General features: G+C 37.1%; 1 protein-coding gene across 1 annotated transcript in view; it reads right to left on the bottom strand.

The window, feature by feature from the left end:
* nek10 (NIMA-related kinase 10) overlaps positions 1-17,804 on the bottom strand; it is a 43,035-nt gene that overhangs the window by 1,119 nt on the left and 24,112 nt on the right. The window contains exons 24-33 of the mRNA XM_056476148.1: positions 17,343-17,413; positions 15,768-15,966; positions 13,645-13,741; positions 12,612-12,657; positions 9,935-9,966; positions 9,708-9,808; positions 9,525-9,635; positions 6,954-7,056; positions 6,819-6,871; positions 6,112-6,155 (exon numbers count right to left, since the gene is read on the bottom strand). Coding sequence (XP_056332123.1) covers positions 6,112-6,155; positions 6,819-6,871; positions 6,954-7,056; positions 9,525-9,635; positions 9,708-9,808; positions 9,935-9,966; positions 12,612-12,657; positions 13,645-13,741; positions 15,768-15,966; positions 17,343-17,413 — 857 coding nt within the window. The remainder of the gene's footprint in view (positions 1-6,111; positions 6,156-6,818; positions 6,872-6,953; positions 7,057-9,524; positions 9,636-9,707; positions 9,809-9,934; positions 9,967-12,611; positions 12,658-13,644; positions 13,742-15,767; positions 15,967-17,342; positions 17,414-17,804) is intronic.

Here is a 17,804-nt window from a genome sequence, read left to right as displayed (position 1 = left end):
CAATCAATATATGAGCAATATCACACGAGTAGCAGTGCAATGTGGCTGTATATCGGCACTGGTGGGAGGCGTGCATGCGTGTCTCACCAGTGACGATATACAGCCACGTCGCACTGCTATGAGTGTAATATTGCATTTATACAACAGTTAGATGGCATAACCGTGTATATAAAAAAGAAAATCAAACATAGAAAGCCTCAAAGTCCTTTTCTAAGAGGAACTACTTTCTTCCGCCATTAATTCACATCTGCAGCTGACGGCAGGAACCGTTGCTACTTCACCAACGTCACTTTAGAGCTAGTGTTTGAATGATTCTCTAGCATAATGTCTAAAGTGATGACAAAACAGCTGATTTTGCTCACATTTTAAGATTATAAGGCTGAACTGCATGAAATGTCATCAGTCTGCAGAGATTTCCTAGTATTTCTCTGTTGCAATCAGGAGATCACAATAATTAACCCTGAAAAAGCCAAAGCAACGCAAACACTACCAGATTATGTGGGCATTACTTCTTTCTTTCTGTCTACTGAACTAGTCTGCAGTGGCGAAAACAGGAGATTCCTTAGAAACAGATGGCCATCTTCGTTTTTAAGTTTTTGAGTCCCATCTCACACTCAACACACTACCATTACTATGATATAAATACCGCACTACAACTTACAAAAGAGTGAGATCGACTTAGAATGTCATTTATCAGTTTTATTAGATTAGATTAGATTAGATTAGATTCAACTTTATTGTCATTACACATGTACAAGTACAAGGCAACGAAATGCAGTTTAGGTCTAACCAGCAGTGCAATAGCAGCAAGTGCAGGATATAGGTATAAGTTATAAAGTGCAGTTATAGAAAAACTATGGTAATATTTACAGATGGATGTACTATCAACATTATATACAGGTTGTATTAGCTATGAACAGATTTACAATAAATGAATATATGTACAGGATACTATTAATAGCAGAAGTGTGCAGATAGATAACATAATTACAAATGTCCATGTGCAGTGGGTATGTCCAGTTCAGATAAATGAATCAGTGCAATGAATATGTGCAAACTTTAAATGTGCAAATGTTAAATAGTGCAGTGATTGTGAGGAGTATAAGTTAGAGGAGTGTGGGGGGTGTATTGGAGGGGCAAAAGAGTCAGTGAGGGGCAGAGTTCAAAAGGAAGACAGCTCTGGGGAAAAAGCTGTTCCTCAGTCTGCTGGTTTTTGTCCGGGGGAGCCTGAAGCGCCTGCCGGAAGGCAGGAGAGAGAACAGTCTGTGAGCAGGGTGAGAGGTGTCCTTAAGAATACTGCGTGCTCGGCGCAGACAGTGTTTCTTCTGGATGTCCTCTATGGCTGGCAGTGTAGTCCCTGTGATGCGTTGGGCAGTTTTCACCACCCGCTGCAGTGCCTTACGCTCAGCAACAGAGCAGCTTCCATACCAGACTGTGACGCAGTTGGTCAGGATGCTTTCTATTGTGCAGCGGTAGAAGTTCACCAAGACGGCTGATGAAAGCTGGTTCTTCTTAAGTTGCCTCAAGAAGAATAGGCGCTGGTGAGCCTTCTTGACCAGGCTGGAGGTGTTGGTGGTCCAGGAAAGGTCCTTAGAGATGTGGGTACCCAGGAACTTGAAGGATGAGACAGGCTCCACGGCCATCCCGTTAATGTGGATGGGATCATGCGAGCCTGTTCGTCCCTTCCTGAAGTCCACAATGAGCTCCTTGGTCTTGCTGGTGTTAAGGAGCAGATTATTGTCAGTGCACCAAGTGGCTAGATGCTGTATCTCCTCTCTGTAGGCAGTCTCATCATTATTGCTGATTAGACCAATAACTGTGGTGTCATCTGCAAATTTGATGATGGTGTTGGATCTGTTCACAGGCCTACAGTCGATGGTAAAAACGGAGTAGAGGAAGGGGCTCAGCACGCAGCCCTGTGGTACACCAGTGTTGAGTGTGACGGTGGTGGAGCAGATGTGGCCTGATCTAACATTCTGAGGTCTGTTAGTCAGAAAGTCCATAACCCAGTTGCAGAGAGACGTGTTGATATCCAGGTCTCTGAGTTTGATCAGTAACTTAGAGGGTATGACAGTGTTGAATGCTGAGCTGAAGTCAACAAACAGCATTCGTGCATAAGTGTTTTTATTGTCCAGGTGTGTGAGTACAGAGTGCAGTGCTATGGAGACGGCATCTTCTGTGCTCCTGTTGCCACGGTAGGCAAACTGATGTGGGTCCAGTGTGGATGGCAGAGAGTCTTTCAGATGTGCCAGGACCAACCGCTCGAAGCACTTCATGATGATGGGTGTGAGTGCTACAGGGCGGTAGTCATTCAGGCATGTTGGGCTGGAGTGTTTGGGCACCGGCACAATAGAGGTGGTTTTAAAGCTTGTTGGCACAGCTGCTAGGTTAAGCGACAGGTTGAAAATGTCTGTGAACACCCCAGCGAGCTGTTCTGCACATGCTTTGAGGACGCGCCCAGGAATACCGTCTGGTCCAGCAGCCTTACGCACATTGATCCGACTCAGTGCGGTGTAGACTTCTGAGGAGGTGAGTGTGATAGGTGAGTGGTCGGTTGAGGTAGTGTTCCTGGTGTAGGGTTCTGTATTGTCTCTTTCAAAGCGGGCATAAAAGTCATTTAGCTCGTTCAGGAAGGAGACATTTGTGGCTGTGGAGGTGGACTGGCTGGGTTTGTAGTTGCTGATGGCCTGGATGCCCTGCCACATGCGCCGAGGATCAGAGTTGGAAAAGTGTTCCTCTAGCTTTAGCTTGTAGCAGTGCTTGGCCTTTTTGATGCCCCTCTTCAGATTAGCCCTGGAAGTGCTGTAGGCCTGTGCATCCCCTGATCTGAAGGCAGTGTTGCGTGCCTTCAGCAGGAGGCGCACCTCCTTGTTCATCCATGGCTTTTGATTTGGGTATGTGGTGATCTGTTTCTGGGTTGTAACACTGTCTATGGTGGTGTTGATATATTCCAGAACAGAGGAAGTGTAACTGTCAATGTCTGTGTGAGAGCCACATGTGGCCTGGGAAGCAAACATACTCCAGTCTGTGTGTTCAAACCTGTCCTGGAGTGTGGAGTCCACCCCCTCTGGCCACACTTTGATGGTCCTTACTGATGGCTTCACACGGTTGACGATGGGTGAGTACTTGGGGGTGAGAAACAGACAAAGGTGGTCTGATTGACCCAAGTGGGGGAGGGGGGTCACAGCATATGCTTCAGCCATGTTTGTGTAAACTTGGTCTAAAGTTTTGTTTCCCCTTGTGTGGCAGAAAATGTTCTGATGGAATTTGGGGAGCACTGTCTTTAAGTTTGAGTGATTAAAATCCCCCGCAACAATAAAAGCAGCCTCCGGGTGAGCAGTCTGTTGTTTGCTGATGGCTGCATGAAGTTCATTCATAGCGAGCTTGGCATCAGCGTCGGGAGGGATATAAGCGGCAGTTATTATGGTGGAGGTGAACTCCCGTGGCAGATAAAACGGTCTACATTTAACCATTAGAAATTCCAGGTTAACAGAGCAATGTCTCCCAACGACGACAGAGTTTGTGCACCAAGCTTTGTTAATATAAATGCATAATCCTCCGCCTCTGGTCTTACCGGAGTCATCCGCCGTTCTGTCTGCTCGGAATGTTTGATGCTCCGTTAGCGATATAGCGTTGTCTGGTATCCCGCTGTTTAGCCATGTTTCTGTGAAAATCATGACATTACAGTTCCATAATCTTTTGCTGTGGTTGATGCGCAGTCGAATCTCATCCATTTTGTTCACCAGTGACCGTACATTGGCGAGAAAGATGCTGGGTAAAGAGAGCCGGTGTGGTGTTCGCTTTAGCTTAGCTCTTAGCCCGCCGCGCTTCCCCCGTCTTTGTTTACGTTCTCTGCGCCGCCTCCGAGCACTTCCGCCCGGCTGGGCAGGACTCTTCGGCCCGGGTGTTCTGGCGATCTCAGGGATGAGTCGAAGATTGTTAATAAAACTGTCCGGAATGCACAATCCAATATCCAAAATGTCCTGTCGGGTGTACGATGTAAAGGCACTGCTGTTCTGCACGAACAGACCCGAAATGAGCAGGAATAATACTGCAAAATTGCAGAAACTGGAGAGACACTGAGTCTCGTCTTATTATGATTTGATCAGCTGTAGTTAAAAATTACACTGCATTTTTCCTCCTCTAAGGGCTTATTATGCGGTCTCTGTTGCCATCTTGTGGATGGACACCGTCAACAGTCTTTGGTCTGCTCAATGACAGGCTAATGGTCGCCGACGCGCTGTCTCTCAGAAATGATCAATATTTAAAATAGGCACTATCCTTATAAATAAACTGCATAGTTGCAATCTAAACAACTACATTCTTGACTAAAAAAACTCAGAAGTACATTATGTTGTCCAACAGCAGGAAAATTTGTCAAACTGTGAAATGTCCTCTGCTTGTCGCTGTATGTGGGCGGAGTAATACACGAGGGTGAAGGGTGAAGAGGCTGGACAAGTGCTGTTACTGGCAGAATATCGCACGGCTATCAGTCAGTCAGATTCAAGAACCAGACAGAACTGTTGTATAAATATGTATATGTAGCCCAAATAGAGCTATTCAAGCCATCTTGTGAAATAATATTCATATCACAACATATATCGCAATGTCAGCGTTTTCCAATATGGTGCAGCCCTAGTACAGAGGTATGAAATCATGGTATTATATGTCATCACACATTACATGCATTTGCACAAGTAAAATAAAACTTTTAAAGGTTTTTAAAAATTGTTAAAGGAATATTTAATGGTAGAGTACTGGGTATGTAATCTAAACAATACTGTATTTACTAAATTGATTCTTTTGATGCTTTAAATGAATTTTGTTTTATATTTTATTAAATTGATTTCAATTCTTTTAGTTTAAAGGTGCTGTATGTAAGTTTTTGACTCTTCTAAAGCATGAAAATACCATAATATATTTGCAGATATTTAAGAAACATGCTAAGTGAACATTCTTGTTTATCTGAAAAACAATGCTGAAATCAGATATTCTGATTTGAAAATATGCATCACATGCCGGAACGTCTGTCTTTGTTTTGGTTCTTTTAACCCGCCCACTGTCAGTTTAGCCAATTATATTGCAGCACCCCACGTTGTCTTCATGGAAAACAGTGCATTTCATTCATTCGATCAGGAAGGCTCTGAAAGCATGCGTCTGTGACTATAATGCAACCTCTGGTGGACAGTAGCAGCCCCAAAATGAGACGCAAATTCAGATTTCAACATGAGGTTATTAATTAGCAAATGATAAAAATATTACGAATGTAAACATTAGGTGAGCAGTTTACATTGTAACCTCGTGTCCAAACAACACGCTTCGTAAGGGGAGATTTGTAGTGATGAGCAATTTGGCTGTTTGCCTCAGACGAAACACGACAGAAATTTAAATACAGCCATTCAGAAGTACAGAATATGTACTCACTTACAAAATGGTAAGGTTTATGATCTAATTAATACATATTAACCCTCTTTAACATTATTAAATGTAGATGCTGAATCACTATGTCTCGGTTTTGAGTCACAGTTCTAAAGTTCAATTTCAAATGGTTTATTTATTGTCAAGATCTGAGGTGAACTATCTGCTGCTGCTTTCAGTAGTATGGCAATAAAATGTCATCCAAACTCACATTATTAGCATTTAACACTGAATAAAGCACTCGAGGTGTACCTTAGGTGATCATTGTCCGTTTTTCCGTTGTTTAGATGCAAAATTTAGAAGCCGTTTTTAAAATATTATTTTCAGGTGTTGATTAGGAAAAAAATTGTTTTAATATGGAAAATATTCATTCTATCGCGTGCTGTTGCTTTTATTTAGAACATGATTTAAATCAGCCTTAAATCAGCCTACACTCCTGTTGGTCCTCAATCTGGCAACCTGTGCTTGCATGTGTTTTGCTCCAGGAATGCAATGCCTTGTTCAACCACTGGGTGTCAAACTTACATACTGCACCTTTAATGTCAATTTATCCTTTGATTATGGTATTGGTTTCAATTTAATGGCAGTGGCCCAATGTTAATCTAAACAAACCAATAAACAGTCAATGAATGAGATCAAACTCAACATTCGAAACATTCAAAATTAGTTTTTTCAGATTGCAGTTAATATTACCTGCTGTAATATCCGTTCTCCTCCAGCACATCCTCCACCATACTCTGAAACATCAGACAAACTTTAGACTGATGGGCTTTAAAAGACCATTATGCTTTTTTGTTCTTGAAGTAGCTCTTAAAATGAAGTAACTCTTATTTATCCACCTACAGGCCATCCCAGATAAATAGTAGGGGACTTATTTTCTTCAGTAGAACATTAAAGAAGATTTTTTGATACATATAATGCAAGTCAATAGTCAAACCGTCAACCCGTTTTTGAGATTAAAAATGCAGACACAAACAAGTACAAATCAAAAGCCAATGCTCCTGATGACACAGAAATTTTAAGCAAAACACTTAGTCTGTGCAAGAAATGTAACATTATTTACAATATAATGTAAGTAATACTTGAACATATGTCATCAAGCAACCAGAAGCCTGCAGGTTACAGTTCATTTCAATTTTGAAGTGAACTATCCCTTTAAGAATATGCCTGTTAAGCTCAAAATATCTCAAATGTGTCAAATATGTGTTTTTGTGTGTCTTTTTAAATGCTAATGAGCTAAAGTGCCCCTCCCCCTTTCCAGAATAAGGTGGAGCCTTTTCAGCTAGTGCTTCAGACACTCCGGCATATACAAACATTTTAAAGTCTTATAAGTTTAGGAAGCAACAGATTATTATATACAGAGCATTATTCTACATAAAAAAAATTGATTAAAATCCCACCTGTATATCTTCATATGTGAGGCCGTCTTGAAGACTGGAGTAACTTGATTCCCCTGGAAAATGATTAAGACCAGCTCAGTGGAGTTTGTAAAGATTTAAAGTGAAAGAAGGAGAAATTCTGAGTTACACTTCCACGATTTTCTGCGTTTGAAGGGTCTGAGCTCAGAGACTGAATCATGGACCACCACTCTCTGCTGGCTGAAGACATCTCTACCAGCTCCTGACTGCCTTGAAGAACCTGAAATTTGACAATGAAACAGCTGAAAAAAATAGATATTCAGATATTATTTTTGCAACTTTCAATACTGACCTTTTCTCTTAATTCTGGGATTTCATTACACATTTTAAACTATGAGTTTGGATTTTGCAATTCTGACTTATTTATTCGACTTCTGAGTTTTTAAACCTTCCAATTTTTCCTTTTCCTTTTTTATTTTTCCTTTTCCTTTTATTTATTTTATTTTTTGACATTTTTTCCCAGGAGAGTTCATATCTTACCTTAAGTTTACCTCCATTCTCAAAACTTTAATTCTGAATCTTTTACATCTTGCAATTCTTACTTTTTTCTCCAGCAATTTTAACTTTTTTGACCCCACATAAGTCTGAATTTAAATTTCACAACTGCTACTTTTTCTCTCAAAACTTTTTTATTTTCCCAATATAATTTTGAGTTCAGTTTTCACAATTCCTCCTTTTTTTCTCGTCCTGTAATTTTGACTTTTTCCCTTAAATAATTCTGAATTTAAACCTCAAAATTCCTACTTTTTCAAACAAACGTTTTACACTTATTCAATGAAAATCTGAGTTTAACTGACAATTAGGATGTCGAATGTATCTTGTAATAAATACAAATTGAACTTTTTGGGCTCTATTTTAACGATCTAGGCACAAAGTCTAAAGTGCAGGGTGCAAAAGCATTAAGGGCGTGTCCGAATCCACTTTTGCTATTTTAAGGATAGAAAAACTGCACCCTGCGCCATTGCGCATGGTCTAACAGGGTTGTGCTTATTCACTTAATGAGTTATGGGTTTGTTTTGAGAATAAACCAATCAGAATCTCATCTCACATTCACTTTAATGTAAATGTGATTTTAGCCCTGATTTTGACTCGCCAACAGGTTTTAAGAAATCTGAAATCACATGCAAATTGGTGCACGTTCATGTGAGTTACAATCCCACAGTATGAACTATCAAAGATGTGATCTGAGTTAATCACAGATGAATCGCAGATATTTGGCGTGCTAAATACCTGGACCTGTTGGCAATTCAAATCATGCCGTGTGAAATGAGTTTTGATTGAAAATAACATCAGCGATCACCTACAGCCTACAGAGAGAGCAGCATCCACTAGTATGGGTACCTGCAGGCCAGCGGGAGGTTGGGGGAGAAGTTAAAAGTGCTTCTTCTCAGTCTTTTTGGACCCAAAAAATGGAGGAAAAACTAGTGTAAATTTGGCAGGGGCACCTGTGTCATTTGAGCAAAATATCACAACCAGGTCGAAATAGAAATAATTTGAGAAGAAATTGCTAATTCCCTTCAAAACCCAGGTCAGCAAAAAAGTACATTTTCTACTCCACTAAAGGCTTCTTTCTCATAACGTAGTTAATAACAAAAGTTATACTACGTGACCTTGCGTTGTTTCTATGTCATTTCTCGTGTGTGTTTGATTGTGAGAGACGTAGTTTTTGGACTGAGACAAAGTTGTCGGCGATTCTTCCTATTCTAAAGTCATGCAATGTGAAATCCCCTGTTGCCAATCCATCCTACAGTGTAAACACAGCACAGACAAAACGCTACCACAGATAGTTATGCATTGTGAAAACACCTGTGACATGACTACTTTGAAAATTGTGCAGTCTGAACTCAGCATAAGGCGCACAACTAACGCACCCTGAGCTGGACTTTAGACCTGCTTTAGTTCCTCAAAACAGCAAAGCAGCAACAACACGCCTTAGAACACCTCTTTTCTAGACCAGAACACCCATGAGTCCACAAAGTGGCGCAAATGGATTTGCTATTTAAACAATGTGGAGGAAAACGGGAAAATAAGGGTCGCGCTGGTCTGCAAATAGCAACACATCACGGCAAACATGTCTTGCACCTTGTTGCGCTTGGTGTATGATAGGGCCCTTAACCTCACAATGTCATCATTTAGATTTTTCCTTTAAAAAATTATCATAATAAAATCTGATAGAGGGTATTCTCAGTAGAAAAGCCTGAAATATAACTTGAGAGCTCAGAATTTCAACGAAAAAAACATTAATTATGAGATAAAACAACACAATTATCTGTTGTTCCAATGCATGGAGTAATATACACTTCCATGGTTTAAAGAATTAATTTTGCACTAAAGTTTGCAGCAATACCACAAGGGGGAGCTGTTTGTCCTATTGATGTTTCCTACACTGTATAAAATGCTTGCTGGCTTAACTTTTTTAGTTGAATCTAATTAACTTTTCTAGTCATCTCTACTTACATAAATCAAACTGACTAAAAATATTAAAAATATTAAGTTAAACTTTGCATAACTTAAAAAAATGTTGAAACCTGAGTAACTTATTAAAATAAGTTAAAGCAACATAAAACTTTGTATGATTTCAATCTCAAAGCCTAAATTTAGTTCACCTTTGCTCCAAAAAAGGCAAACAGCACACATATGATTGTGCATTTTGGTGTGAAATTATTGAGACTTTCTATTTAACAGTACCTTATTGAGCTCCACTTTGAGATTGTATGCATCACTTCCATATGTGAACAGAGGTTTCTTAAAGCGTTCAATTGCCCGCTGCTTGAAGCTGTTTTGTGGTGCTGGAGGGAGCTAAACACAGAAAACAGGGTTAAAAGATGCTGAAATGTCCTGGAAAATATCTAAAAGCAGACTTTAAATGACCTGAGTGATGAATATAATCTTGTGCAGGAGCTCAAGAAGCCTTTGGTTGGGATCATCAATTTGTCGAACTTTTCTCTGAGATAAACAAATTCCTGCAGACGCTACAAACATGTAAACAACGTATGGAACCACAATTTAAATATGTTATACATTTCATGATTTACTTTAAAACTCATGAAATTGTATTTTTTAAAACTGTGCATGTTATCATAGCTGAGACTTCTTACCAGGGCGTGCTTTTGGCTTTTGAAAATCTCCTCTGTGAATTACAATACAAAAGACTTTATATGCTTTTAGATGGTATTGCATGATAAACATTAGAAATTACTTGCATATTTCTTAGCAGTTACAAAGAACCTGCAAATAATGTATTGAATTAAATGTTTTTGAATTAAAAAATGCATAAAAATGTTAGTGCATACCCATATTTTTTACAAAATAATTTTTCTTACTTTTAGATAAATTAATATCATCTTTTATATGGAATGGAAAAAATGCACGTATCCGTAAAAAGATTTTACAGCGACACCGAGACCACGGAGGATTCTCATTTCCCAACATTCAGCACTATTACTGGGCAGCTAATATTCAGGCAATGTTATACTGGTCAAATTCATCAAATGACAGCGGCCCTAATTGGTTATCCTTAGAAAACATATCAAGTCGTTCAACCTCTCTCCATGCTCTGCTTTGCTCAAATTTTCCGACACCTTAACCTTTATCTAAATATTCTTTAAACCCAGTTGTCAAACACTCACTTAAAATATGGGCACACTTTAGATGAAGTTTTGCACTTGAACTATCAGCCTATGCCCCCATAGCAAGAAATCTTATGTTCACCACCTCAATTATAGACAAAACTTTTGATATCGGGTCTATGAAAGGTCTTAAGACATTAAAAGATATGTTTATTGATGGACAATTTGCTTCATTCCAAGAAGTAAAAGTTAAGTTTCAAATTCCAAATTCTCACTTCTTTAGATACCTCCAGCTGCAAAGTTTTGTGTCTTCCTCAATGAGTCACTCTCCATCACTGCCTCCCTCCTCCCTGCTTGACTGTATTATGGAGTTAAGCCCATACTCAAGGGACTTATTGATAAAATATATTCTATAATTAATTCCTACAATCTGGAACCCCTAGTACAATTAAAAAGAAAATGGGAGGTGGAGCTAGAGATAAGATTATCAGAAGACATGTGGCAATCCGTTTTAGACAATATCCACTCATCTTCAATTCGTTTGAAACATTAAATACAATTTAAAGTAGTACATAGATTACATTGGTCCGAAGTGAAACTAGCCAAATTCAAACAAAAAATAGAGCCTAATTGTGACCGATGTAATATTAAGCCAGCTACTCTTTCTCATATGTTTTGGGCTTGTTCAAAATTAAAGGATTTCTGGCAACTAATATTTAAATTTCTCTCGGATGCATTAAATACCTACAGTATATAGAACCTGAGGCCATAATTTCAATTTTTGGGATCACACCACAGTCCTTATGTTTTAATAAAAGCAAGATAAATGTGATTGCCTTTGTTACGCTTTTAGCTAGAAGATTAATATCGCTGAAATGGAAGAAAAAACTTCCTCCAACCTTTAAGCAATGGCTTATGGAACTCCTACACCACCTGACCTTAGAAAAAATATGATATACTGTTGGAGGCCGGACTGATATGTTTTTTCTCATCTGGCAACCTGTATTAGATCACATAAAGAAGATGGACCCCTCAGTCATTTTAGAAGAGTAGAACCTTTCCTTGTTTTTTTAATTTGTTTATTTTTTAATATATTTTTTTATTTTATTTTTTCTTTTCTTCCCTTATATATGAGAGTAAACTATGTTTTACTTAATATTATTATTATTTATCTGTATTTTATCGAAATATTGTTTCTATATTTTTATAGAACCTAAATGTATATGTGTGCGACGGGTTTTGTTGTGTAAAAAAAAAGAAAAGAAAAAGTGAAAAGCTATTTGTACTGTGTGTTTCATATCTAATATGTTCAATAAAAATACTTAAAAAAATACATGCATAAAATCATGTAAAGATGCATAAAAACAAGTAAAAAATGAAGTACAGCTTCAAAAATTACTCTTACACTTACATTCTATGCAACCCAGGCTCATTCTGAGAACGTAGTCCCGTGGACGTTTCTAGAGACTGCGAAATACGTAGCCGGGGGTACGTACGGCTGCATTTGATTTTTTTTAAGCGAACGCTACGGGGCGGTGTGACGCTGTTCCTTTCGGCGCTTGCCACTGGCCGCTCGCCTCCGTGTGGAGGGCTTTCCCGCTGCAACCAGTTTGTCCGGTTAGCTCTTCGTGTACTTTGGCGGACTCGAGGCGTAGAGAGGGGCTGACCACGGCGATGACGACGACCGGGTTCGAGTCCGGGGAAGAGCAGTTCCAGAAATCAGGTAAGAAAACAAAAACAAAATCCAAAAAATGAAGCGAACAAGTTCATCACAGGGTGAGAATGTGGTCAAAATCCGAAAACATGGTAAAAATTAGACGAGGGCTTTTCTTTTTCTGGACGGCTTTTGTTAATCGTCGTTGGTTGGGTTTAGGGACGGAGGAGGGTGGGTCAGCCGATTGGCCGGTCGCACGGTCAATCGTTCTGTCATCCAGGCAGACAGGCAGAAGGTCGTTCGACAGCGGCCTCTAGCGGGTTTATGCGAGAACGGCGTGGGAAAAAAGCCCGCACAGCGACCTCTCGCGGATTCGCGAAAACAAAAACTGCAAAAATATGTATTTTTTTACGTCCCTCCCGGGACGTATTTCGCAGTCTCCAGAAACGTCCACGGGACTACGTTCTCAGAATGAGCCTGGGTTGATTCTATTTCTTATATGACAGAGGTATATTATATTTAATATAATGTAATGGAATTAGACAAACCCACCTGGACATGTTCAGTTCATCAGCACCCGTCACACCACACTGGGATCCTTAAAAAACAAGCTTATTTCTAAACTGAGCAAATTATGCATCTCTCACTTGGTATATTTACTGCATAAATGACTGATAATGTTTTTTTAAAAGCTCAAACTGGCATATGGTTAAACTAACACATAAAAATACTGCTTATGTTTGAAAAAAAAATCGCTTTAAAACAAAAATACAGTTGCATTTCGCAGATTAAAGCTGGGTGATGATAATAATGTATTGCACTGATGCATTAGGTGTATGTGAAGGTAACCAAATGGGGAGTTGGGTGACAATGGAGATTCATGTGCAGCTTTATTCAGAAACATCAGACAGGCGGTGGTTAAACAAATAGGTAAATGGTCGATACAGGCAGCAGACAACGTAAACAAGGTAAGGGTCAGACATGGAACGATGCTTAGTAATGTTACAGGGTTTAACCAACAAGACTTAGCAATGTGTGTGTCAAAGTGAGCAGTCTATAGTCCCTGTACTTAGTCTTAAATCAGCTCCAAGCTGTGTGTGTGTAATAAACAGTGATTCCGGAACCGGTGTGTGTGAGGTGCATGATGGGATATGTAGTTCGTAAAGACAGAATTGTAGTCCGGGTGAAGGTGCATGTGTATACCAGCAATCTGCAAGCCTAGATTACTGGTGGTCGTGACAAAGATATTGGCAAAACAAATCTCTCAGTATTAAAAAAAAAACATTTAAATGATATCTATACAATATTTTGTGTTTTGTTGTTGTTTTTTGCTGGTCTTGCATAAGTAGTCTATTTTTGGACTATTGTTAAATGTCTATTTTCACTTACAGGCCAAATTTAGCCTTGTTTTAGGAAATACATCTATGTTTGGATGTCTATTAGATGTCTTTTAAACACAAAATAATTCTTACTGTGTTGCTTTATGAACTGCTTCTGCATGTACTTTGATGCCTCTATTCACTGTTAAAGTTAATTATTAGATTGGGATTTATTAATATTGCATGTATTAGGTGTTAGTTGTTACCTTGACTTTGCTTATGTTCTCTTCCAACAGCTAAAACAGATGGGGACGTTTCAAAACTCTCAGACTGTGATCCGTCTTGATTTTTTAAGCTTAATCCCTGAATAAAAAACAATACACCCAAAACAATACACAAGCAGGTTTAGTTATCAACCAATAAACAGGTTTACCGAATCAGTGTTGGGAAAAGTTACTTTCAAAAGTAAATTATTAAATCTTATAATTTATTTTTAATATATTAAATCTTGTGTTACTTCTAGGGATGGGTATCGTTAAGGTTTTAACAGTATTTCTACTTTTATCGATACAACTTATTGGTTCAGTACTTCAACAGGACTTTTATTGTTTTTTTTTCTAATTCATTCATTCATTCATTCATTCATTCATTCATTCATTTTCCTTCGGCTTAGTCCTTTATTTTTCAGGGGTCGCCGCAGTAGATTGTTTTACATATGTTTACTTTTTAATAAAAGTAACTAAAATGGTACTTTTTAAAGTAAAGTAATGCTTATTTACCTTAATTTTCCATTACTTGTTTCATCTGGGCTGGGCTTGACTGTCTGAAATTATATTAAATATATATTATCTTTATTATTAAATATTATATTATCGGAAAAATTTCTGAGAAATGTAAATGCACTTTATTGTTTATTTATATACTTGTGAAATTTGTCCTTCATCTTGTAATAAGTACTTTGTTAATTATTTATTCATTTACTCTTTTGCAATATGGACTTTGTTCTTTTATTTATTTATTCATTCACTTTTTTATGCAATATGGCCTTCATTTTGTAAAGCGACAGGCAAACTTTACTATTTATTTCTTTATTTACTTGTGCAATTTGGCCTTCATTTTTTAATATGCACTTCTGATTCGGTAAAAGGAACAGCTTTTTCCCCAGAGCTTTCTCCCTTTTGAACTCTGCCCCTCACTGACTCCTTTGCCCCCCCAATACACCCCCCACACTCCTATAACTTATACTCCTCACAATCACTGCACTATTTAACATTTGCACATTTAAAATTTGCACATATTCATTGCACTGATTCACTTATTTGAACTGGACATACCCACTGCACATGGACATTTGTAATTATGTTTATCTGTCTGCACACTTCTGATATTAATAGTATCCTGTACATATATTCATTTATTGTAAATCTGTTCATAGCTAATACAACCTGTATATAATGTTGATAGTACATCCATCTGTAAATATTACCATAATTTTTCTATAACTGCACTTTATAACTTATACCTATATCCTGCACTTGCTGCTATTGCACTGCTGGTTAGACCTAAACTGCATTTCGTTGCCTTGTACTTGTACATGTGTAAAGACAATAAAATTGAATCTAAAAAATCTAAAATCTAATCATTATTTATTTACATTTTTGCGATATGGCCTTTATTCTATAGCAATTTGTGCTTTATTTATTTAATATTTATTTATGTATTTATTTAATTAATTTTTGTGCAATATGGCCTAGATTTTGTAAAGTGATAGGAAATCAAACAGCACTGTTGCTAGCAGAAGGTTACTGGTTCGAGTCCCAGCTGAGCCAGTTGGCATTTCTGTGTGGAGTTAACATGTTCTCCCTGTGTTTGCGTGGGTTTCCTCCGGGTGCTCCGGTTTCCCCCACAGTCCAAACACATGCGCTATGGGTGAATTGGATGAACCGTAGTGTGTGAGTGTTTGTGAATGCGATATATGGGTATATGGGTTTTTCCCAATACTGGGCTGCAGCTGGAAGGGCATCCGCTGTGTAAAACATATGCTGGCATAATTGCCAGTTTATTTCGCTGTGGTGACCCCTGATAAATCAGAGACTAAGCTGAAGGAGAATGAATGAATGAATGAATGAGATGAGTAAACATGTTCATATTTAAGCTAGAACGGTAAGTATCAGCAAATATCAGAAAAAGTAACTAAGATCTTTTCTTGGGAATGATAAAGTAATATGTTATGTTATTAGTTTACATTTTTGAAATGTGTTAAACTTCTGTGAAATTATAAATATTTTATATATATTTTATATAAATATTTTCAACACATTTTTAAACATTACAGTTTTAATAACTCATTTCTACTTCATTCAGAGGTAGAGAATTTCTCTGATCAAACCTGTTGTGTCGGCCCACACATTCTAGTCCTGTTGCTCTCCAGGAAGTACTTCTGCGCTCTCTTCCTGTCTCGCTCCGCCCTTCTCTCCAGTGCATTATGGGATACACAGAGACTGTCAACAAACCTCATCATGATATCAGAGATTCTGGAACTGACCTCGATGATGTCCGGACGGATGTCTGCATTTGGAGTCAAACACCTGAACAAAAAAAAAAAGACAATATATACAGTATATATAAATAGAGTAGAAGTCAGAATTTTTAGCCCCCCAGTATTTTTCTTCCCCAATTTCTGTTTAACAGAGAGATTTCTTCAGCACATTTCTAAACATAATAGTTTTAATAACTCATCTCTAATAACTGATTTATTTTATTTTTGTCATGATGACAGTAAATAATATTTGACTAGATATTTTTCAAGACACTTCTATACAGCTTAAAGTGACATTTAAAGGCTTAACTGGGTTAATTAGGCAAGTTTGGGTAATTAGGCAAGTCATTGTATAACAGTGGTTTGTTCTCTAGACCATCAGAAATGAATATGCTGCTTAAGGGGGCTAATAATATTGACCTAAATAATATTGAAAAAATTAAAAACTGCTTTTATTCAAGTTGAAATAAAACCAATAAGATACTGTGAAAATGTCCTTGCTCTGTTAAACATTATTCAGGAAATATTTGAAAAAGCAGGGCTAATAATTCTGACTTCAACTGTATATACATAGAATATGGACAGTCAAGCCTAAAATTATTCATACCCCTGGCAAATTTGGACTTAAAAGTTTTTTTTTCAAATGTACATAAAAGCCTAAAATTTTATATATTTTTTTCACAGTGATGCCTCTTGTATTATCTTTGGGGAGAAGCCTGTGTCATATGCGGTCAAAAAACAAAACAAAAGTTTGCTTGCCAGGGGTGTAAATAATTTCAGGCTTGACTGTGTGTCTTCTGAAAATTGAATTAAATGTTCTTAGGATGAAGAATAGAATTATAAATATTCTTTACTTTACTTTACTTTACTTTACTTTACTTTACTTTACTTTACTTTACTTTACTTTAAATTATTGTCCACAAGTGGAAATTTATCTTTAGCTTCACCACAACACCACATCAGCATTCACACTACACATGTCACAAAAAACAGGCAACACAAATACATTCAATATCATTACATAATTCACATTAAAAACTCAATTAAACCCTAGTCATACTTAAACCCCAAAATTTTTAATGGAAGTCAGCACAAATAAACATTTGATACACATTTTTCTTTAAATATAATTTATAACACAAAGGCTTTTCTTAAAATAATAATAATAATAATAATAATAATAATAATAATAATAATGACAATACTGGTGAAATAATATATCTGTTGCAACAATTGCAGATTATTGATGCAGAATTTCTCTTCGTTTAATTAAAGTAAACAAAAAATAAATCTGAAATTGTGTGTTATTTTTAAGATTACATTAAGATTACATTTAAGATTACAAGACTACAACAATCTCATAACTGTACCAAGGCTGCACATATTTATCTCTGAAAGCAGAAAGCAGTTTTCAAGGAATCCTACCATTTAATCATGTCGGTCACTCTTTCAGAGAAGGATTTGTCTTCTAGTGGCTCGTAAACGGCTTCCACAATCTAAACACATGAACAAGATTAACGTTTAGATCAACCAAATCTGACAAACATTTAAAACGTGTGACTAAAAATGTCATAAATATGTAATAAAAAAAGCATGATTTAAGGAAGGGGTCTCACTTGGCTTATTTGCGGTACAAAAGTGATAGAAGCCTTGAAATGTAACTTTTCAATCTAATCATAATTATGATTATTATATGTATATATATATATATATATATATATATATATATATATATATATATATATATATATATATATATATATATATATATATATATATATATATACAGTTTTATTTAATATAGAAATATTATTATGATACTATGCTATAAATATTGTTTTTATAAGCAATTTTTTTACATTCATATATATTAATTTATTTGTGTTA

The sequence above is a fragment of the Danio aesculapii genome, chromosome 16, assembly GCF_903798145.1.
Source record: "Danio aesculapii chromosome 16, fDanAes4.1, whole genome shotgun sequence".
Classification (NCBI taxonomy): Eukaryota; Metazoa; Chordata; class Actinopteri; order Cypriniformes; family Danionidae; genus Danio; species Danio aesculapii.
Note: the sequence above shows the minus strand (reverse complement) of the source record. Positions and strands in the feature narration are given on the sequence as shown.